Below are 7,130 nucleotides of genomic sequence, written 5' to 3' on the forward strand. Positions count from 1 at the left end.
TTTTAATTGGTCTCAACAAAATGGAATATCATACTAGTTGTTGATCTGGGATACAGATCCAAAGAATAACACATGAACCCCATTGTTAATGTGCATAGTTTAGTGACTCAGTGATAGCTGTCACATAGAAAAACAAACTATGTTTGCTCTATCTTTTTTGTCGTATGCATTTCCTTAATCAAATTATTCATGTTTTTTTGTCAACATCCAAATCATCTATCTGTGAATATATTGAGTCTTTCACATTTCTCATTCCTACTGTTAATACAATGTATCTCACTTGCTATATCTAGCTTCCCATCATTATCAGGATGAATAGATCTTTTTCTTTTCTTTTAATCTAGTTGGATTCAGAGGAGTCGCAAGTCCGCGAATATACTTTTTTTCTCCTAAAATATGGACCTATATCCACATAAAGTGAGCAGAACAATATGACTTAGTTTTGTATAGCGGAAAAATCGAACCTGAAACGTAGCATCCCAGACCCATCCACTACCACTTGACCACAAATCTCGTTCGGGGATGAATAGATCTTTCACAAAAAGTTTCTTAAAACATGTCATGGATTCTTGCTCTTAAAACAAGAAGGTACAAATACAAAATGTAATGTACATAAATTAACCCTAAATTAAATGATGTTTTCAATTCTAAGATAAAAATTATTAATTTGTATATTACATGATCATTTTTGTATTATGTTTTCTACTTTATTATTAATCGAATTGTGTTTAAGTGAATAATTAATGAATTTTTGTTTAAAAAATATGAGGATTTTGGTTATTTTCTTAATCTGAGTATACAATGATAAAACCACATCTAATAAAATTGGAAGGAGTACAAGTACACTGTTTATTTTTTCATAAATTTCATAAAATATACTGTTTGTTTCATACAAAATATTAATGTATTGTTGATTAGGTACAGTTAGGTGAAACTAAATTTTGGAAGATTTGATATATGTCTGGTCCTATATATTTTTGGTCACTTATAAAAGAAATTAAGTCATATTTTAAAAAGAAGGTAGAAGCTACCACATAGTTAAACTTTTTTTTTTGCTAAAGTACCACATAGTTAAACTTGCATAGGTAGAAGCTACCGTATAGTAACTTGCAAATAGAGTTGATCGCAATAATTGGAGGAGATCGTACTTAGTTTTAACTTTCTTTCTTTTCAAGTTGGATCACCAATGATGGGGTTTCTTCTTTAAATAATATCTCAATATGTGAGCAAATAAATAATAACATCTCAATAATTATATGAATATGGTAAATATAAGTGAAGATACACGCACCTAGCAGCTTTAGCTTCTTTACACGTATCGAGCCATGTCTTCTCGTGGAATGAAAACACGTTGGTTGTCCCACTTTAAGTCCAAAATCCAAATATATCAAACACATTAGAAAAGAAAGGATTAGTGCAAAATAACATTAGTATATAGCATATATAGCTTTATATGTTTATTTTACATAATTCAACCACTTTAAGTGGATTCCAACTCCTCATTCAACCTGAGTAGTGTTACTTTATAGCGGCTTTCCTTTTCACCACCTACCATTGAAAAATAACTCACCGTTCCATATACACACATAATACATTATAATTAATAATTGTCTTTTTGTTTAAATAATGGAAAGTTCCTTCAAAGTAGAAAAAAAAGAGACCTCACTTTCACAAGATTCCTTCGTCTGCCTTTTAGTTTTTTTTCACACATATATACAATTGTTAAATTATCTAACGACGTGTTTGTCATAATACTCAAAACATCACATTTAAAAATTCATAGTTTTAGGCTTTAGCACACCACTTATCTAACTATGTCAATTTATCATTTAAATATAAAATATAATTTGCATGCTATTTTTATATTGATGTTTGTACATAGTATAATAACATACGGACATTAAAACAATACTCCTGAAAAAAAACAAATGAATCGCATGCCTATTAACAAAAAGGATAAACCCATAAGTATTTTCCAACATTTATTTTGGGAAAATAAGTTTTTTTTTTGCTAAATGAAAATAAGTATCATATCCCAGCTGTTGAACTTGCTTCCATGGCTTAACAGTGAGCACTAAGGATTGATAGCTTATTATATTTGTTATAGATAAATTGATATAATTACGATGATTTTGAAAATGTTATAAACCGGTCCCGAAAAGATTCATGTTCAAAAGGGAGTTAAGCCACCTATCATTTTAAAAATTCAAGTTGGTGACCCGACATATATATACAGAAAAATCTAATACTACTTTCGTATTTGAATTTGTTGGGTTTATGGTAGTGTGTTCCTTCTGACACCCAAAATCACAGTATTTAAATATATATTATATAATTCTGCTTTTTATATTTAAATTAATAGACAAGATCGCTTTTCTTTCGCTGCAAAACAGTACTTTCCCTCGTATTTAATACTAAACTTTATTTAAATGATTTTATATCCTACTTATATAATACTTAGTTATATGTACGCAGTACGCATATGTATTCATGTGATTTAAATGATGGATGAATTAGTAGAAAGAAATACTCTTATATATCACTAAATAAAGTTTTTGTTTTGAAATTAGCAAATAAAGAAAATTACCATACTGTTTTTGATAAAAAAAAAATTTAAAAATATTTTCATTTTGGTGATTAGATTTTAGAGTTTACTATATAAGAGGTGGAGTTGAGACTATGGAGTGTAATGATACCCTTATCCATATTCAGTAATTAAACAGTAAAAAGTAAAAGAAAAATGTTTGTCAAAAAGTAATTCGAAGATGTTGAATTAGTTATGTGAGGATGTGGAAATGAAAAAAACGAAAAAGTGAAAAACAAAGAAGATAAATGAGTTTGGAAACTATATTAATTGTTCTCTTCATTTTCTGAATCGTTAAACGAAATTTACAATTTCTCGATCGATAAAAAAGTAAATATGCTTCTGGCCAAGACACCTCTCTCTAGGTGAAGTTCTCAAAAAAAGCACCTTCCGGGATTCTAGTACTAGTACTAGTTTTCTTAAAAGGTTGTCTATATATACTGATTATTTTCTTCTCAAAAATTATAAAATAAACTCAGGTGTTATTAATGTTGCATGTTTGTTTTTTTCAAGCTTCCCCGACTGTCTTCCTCTTCCACTCTACTAAACGCTTCAGAAACTCATTAACCTGCAAATGAAAATGGGTTCCTTAATAAAAAATTACCAATCATAATTATAGTAATTTCAAATATTACATCAGAAGGTAAGACTTAATTTACCTGAGAAGGGTCTTGGAGAGAGTAAGAGGCATTGGTTTCTTTTGGAACTTTTGAGACAAGAATCCCAAAACCTTGTCCCCGTTCACGTAGAACCTATCGAATTATATGGTTAATTTACTATGTCAATATCAGTCGAAGTATTTGCACCAAAAAAATATCAGTCCGAGTACTGTTGAGTAAAAGTAGATATTTCAACCTAAAAAGTTATAGTAGTTGATGATACCTAACTTATAACCCCTTATAACCAAATGTCACCATACCTTAAACGCATCTTCGTCGGTACGGTCATCTCCAATATACACAGGAACAACATCTTCCGACTTTTCAAACCCTATTTTAATCAAACCAAAATATAAGAATAAGCAGATATAACATTTCCCCCTCCCCCCCAGTAAATAAATATTATATCAATGTGAGTTCTCTTCTCTCACCTAATGATTTTAGCAAAAACTTGAGAGCCTGGCCCTTGTCCCATTTTATCGTAGGGCGGATTTCAAGCACCTGGTTTTACAAAGAAGTAAATTAGTGATGGTTATTCTATTATTATTCAACATAAATATGCTTTATTAGCCTCCTAATGGCTAGAGGGAGAGGAAGATTCATCTTACCTTTCTACCTTGTGTTAGTTTCAGCTGTGGATAATCAATTAGAACTGATTTTACTTGTTCAGCTAATGCGGTCCATCTCTATTAGAAACAAAATGTACATAATTAAATAATTATTAGAAACTTTATGAAAAGTATTGTTGCTGGTTTTACCAAAAAAAAAATAAAAGTATTGTTGCTAGTTTTACCAAAAAATAAAAATATTATTGCTGGTAACACAATAATTATATTTATATAGTATGGTTTTGCTAAAAAAAAAAGTATGGTTTTGCTTTGTGTTTTTAACTGCGGAGTAGGGTACCTAACTCATATTCAACATAGTTTTTATTTCAAGAAACAAGACTTTTAATTTGTTGAAGTACTTTGGGTAAAAAATTACAATAAGCAATTTGGACCCTTGTTAAAAGAAGAGAAAAGTCCTTTTGTTTTCATCATCGTTTTTATTCTTACTTTCTCATCAACACGTCGAAAATGTACGGACAGACAAAACTTGTTGTTCTCCACCATAGCCCCAGGGATCCATTTTGTCTTTTCCTCTAAAATATTAACCACCTGAATTTATATATATGCGAACAAGTTAAATATATTAATTACTGTTTAAATTTTTCACTCTCAGTAATCCAATTAGTTATGTGAAAAACATATACTATCAAAATGCACCTTCTCGATCATGGGTACAAATTCACTAGCAGGTTGAAACAGCACACCTTGATCACTCTGTGACCATTTAATCCCAAAAGAAAGAAAAACAAGTTTTAGAAATCAAATAACTATTTCTATAATATGTATAATTATTTTCTGCATTGTTTTCTCACTTCGCCGTAAGTATTTTCGTTGGTCGGACCTTCAATGTCCATGCCATGGCTTCCAGCGTAGTATATCTCGTCGAGTTTGACAAAACTACGAACCTAGAAATATTTATATAATATATATCCCACATAATCAATATTAATACGGGTTATCCCACATAATCAATATTAATACGGGTTTTGGAAAAATATAAAAAGTAATTATTTAGTAAAAATGTAATGTACCTTATCAATGGATCTTCCAGTAACTATAGCTGTTGGAAAGTTTAGAGCCACATTCTTTACAACCTCTCGCATCTAACATGTTAAATCGAAAATAATAAATATACAACAAATTAATTTTAATCAGCCAAGGAACAGAATAAAAACCTCATGTGTTATGTAAGCTTTGTCAGGATCTTCAACTATGGGAGAAAGCGTCCCATCGTAATCAAGAAACATAACAATTTTTTTCCCTTTAGCAGCATTGACAATCTCATCAAACATATTTAAAGCCGATGGAAATCGAACCTAAACAAAGAAATACGAAACCATGATGAGAATACCAAAATCTTGAAATGGGTAAATTTGGATTTAGAAATAGTTAACGTACGATCCAAGATGTTTTATGGTTGTTATCTGAGACAGAGTCACGAGAAGAGGATCTGAGACGTGTAGGAGAAGAATCACGCATGGAATCGACCCAAGATGCAATCTTACCAGCACCAAGATTGTTCTTGTTGCTGTTTTTGTCAGCTGCTTCCAGAAGTTCCAAGAACTTACGACGAGGAAATGTAAAGTGAGTGGGAGGAGAAGAGAACAGGGGAGAGTTAGAGACAGAGATAGTGATGGTTTTCGAACCCAAGATGGGTTTTCTGTCGGAGACGATGACATTCTGGTTCATCATATTTCTCACAAGTGTTAAGAACGAGGGGCGAGACAGAGGTTAATAGAGATGTAAAGAGGACGAGAGAGTGTGAGGTGGAGAAAATGGGGAGGAGGAGAAGAGAAATTTATAAGAAGTGTGAGAAGAAGAGTTAAGTAATGAGAAAAGAAATTGGAAAAACTTCATCTATCATTGGTGGCTCCCTATGTACCTTTTTGGCCACATTATGCTCCTCTCTATTTCCCTATTTTTTCAGCCTTTTAAATCTCTTTTTTAAACTCATTCTTTTAAAATAATTAATTAAGTTTTGTTTTCAGAAATCAGCTTTTTGTTTTAATGCGAGCTATGTTATGAATGGTTATTTGCTTGATTAATTCTAGTAGTTAGATTTACTTGGGTGTTGTTTTGGTTTAAAATATATTATTGATTTAGCTTAACAGCAAGTAGCTAGTCAGGTAAAACTAAAAGGTTCCGTTGTAAGACGCTGCAAAAACTAATTATAGGGCCCGTCTATAGTTACATGGGTAGTTAAAAGGTAAGATACCAAAAATAAGGAAAAATATAAGAGGTTAGGTTTGTGTGGAAATGAATCTGTTGGAATGGTCAGTTTATATGTTCTTTTAAAAATATTTTATTTTCCAAGTGTTTTGTGTTTTGAATATGAAGTTCGAAATAGAACTCAATCAATGTAATGACTCAAAAACGTCTGGAAATGTTCTGTATTATGGAATCACTAACCTTGAGAATCCAAGATTATACCAAATTCCTAGATACAAACCAACGTATTACTAAATCCAAAATTTGATCAAAACCAATCTCGGCAAATCATATCCGATTCATATTCGGAATTTTAAGAATCACGAAAAGGTTAAACTTCACCGAAAGCAATATCAGCACATTCAAAAACATGTTTTTAGATTTTTAACCGCTCGGTGGCCACTACTTAATGTAGTATATATATCATATATGTACACATCTGTTTTCATTAAACGTGTATGAAATATGTAATACAACATTATACAATAAATGTGTTCTATATCGAAATTAATAGAAACGATAACATATTATATTTTTCTCTTACGAACTTTGGTTTGCTCTTCATTTAAAACTTGTTTTCGATGGGAGATTAAGAGGTCAAGTATTATATGAGAGAATGAAATTTCATTCCGACAAATAACAAATGCTATTTTAATATATATTTCAGGGGTAAATATATACTATATCGAATTATTTACTTTTCATTAAATAGTTTTCTGTTTTTGTATACTATTGGTTTTGGTTTTGTATGGAAAAGCAATAGAATTAAATAAAGATGCAGTAAATAAAATGATCACATATAGTACGAAGGTACATATAGCTTGCATGTATATGAGTGTTAAATTATATAGTAATGCAGCCAAGGATATTGCTATGACAAATTAAGGTTTAAATGTTGTCTTACGGATCTAGCCATCACATTATAATAACCTGCAAAAACCATAGCACACAGATGCATTGGAAATGAAAATTCTTGTTTTGGGCACTTTAATATATATAGGAATCTTTAAACATCTTTTAAAGTATACCTAAAACCCGAAAAGCAAAAAGAAATAGAGCGAATATATGTAC

The 7,130-nt window shown here is 30.7% G+C and overlaps 1 protein-coding gene across 1 annotated transcript; it reads right to left on the reverse strand.

The window, feature by feature from the left end:
* Positions 1-2,846: 2,846 nt before the first annotated feature.
* LOC108823908 (trehalose-phosphate phosphatase B) lies at positions 2,847-5,642 on the reverse strand. Its single transcript, XM_018597219.2, has 11 exons — positions 5,250-5,642; positions 5,027-5,167; positions 4,883-4,954; positions 4,664-4,756; positions 4,509-4,565; positions 4,299-4,400; positions 3,852-3,929; positions 3,675-3,744; positions 3,504-3,574; positions 3,244-3,336; positions 2,847-3,152 (listed from the first exon to the last, which is right to left on the reverse strand). The coding sequence occupies exons 1-11, from the start codon at positions 5,541-5,543 to the stop codon at positions 3,093-3,095; spliced, it is 1,131 nt and encodes a 376-aa protein (XP_018452721.1). The 5' UTR covers positions 5,544-5,642; the 3' UTR covers positions 2,847-3,092.
* Between the last annotated feature and the right edge of the window lie 1,488 nt (positions 5,643-7,130).

Source organism: Raphanus sativus, unplaced genomic scaffold (genome assembly GCF_000801105.2).
Source record: "Raphanus sativus cultivar WK10039 unplaced genomic scaffold, ASM80110v3 Scaffold2818, whole genome shotgun sequence".
In the NCBI taxonomy this organism is placed as follows: domain Eukaryota; kingdom Viridiplantae; phylum Streptophyta; class Magnoliopsida; order Brassicales; family Brassicaceae; genus Raphanus; species Raphanus sativus.

Bases quoted from the DNA above. Each gene is read 5' to 3' on its own strand.
- LOC108823908 (XM_018597219.2), bottom strand. From the start codon at position 5,543: ATGATGAACCAGAATGTCATCGTCTCCGACAGAAAACCCATCTTGGGT. The intron at 4,566-4,663 runs GTGAGAAAACAA...AAATGGTCACAG, and splicing joins ACGAAAATACTTACGGCGAA to AGTGATCAAGGTGTGCTGTT. The intron at 3,930-4,298 runs GTAAGAATAAAA...TGTTTCTAATAG, and splicing joins TTCGACGTGTTGATGAGAAA to AGATGGACCGCATTAGCTGA.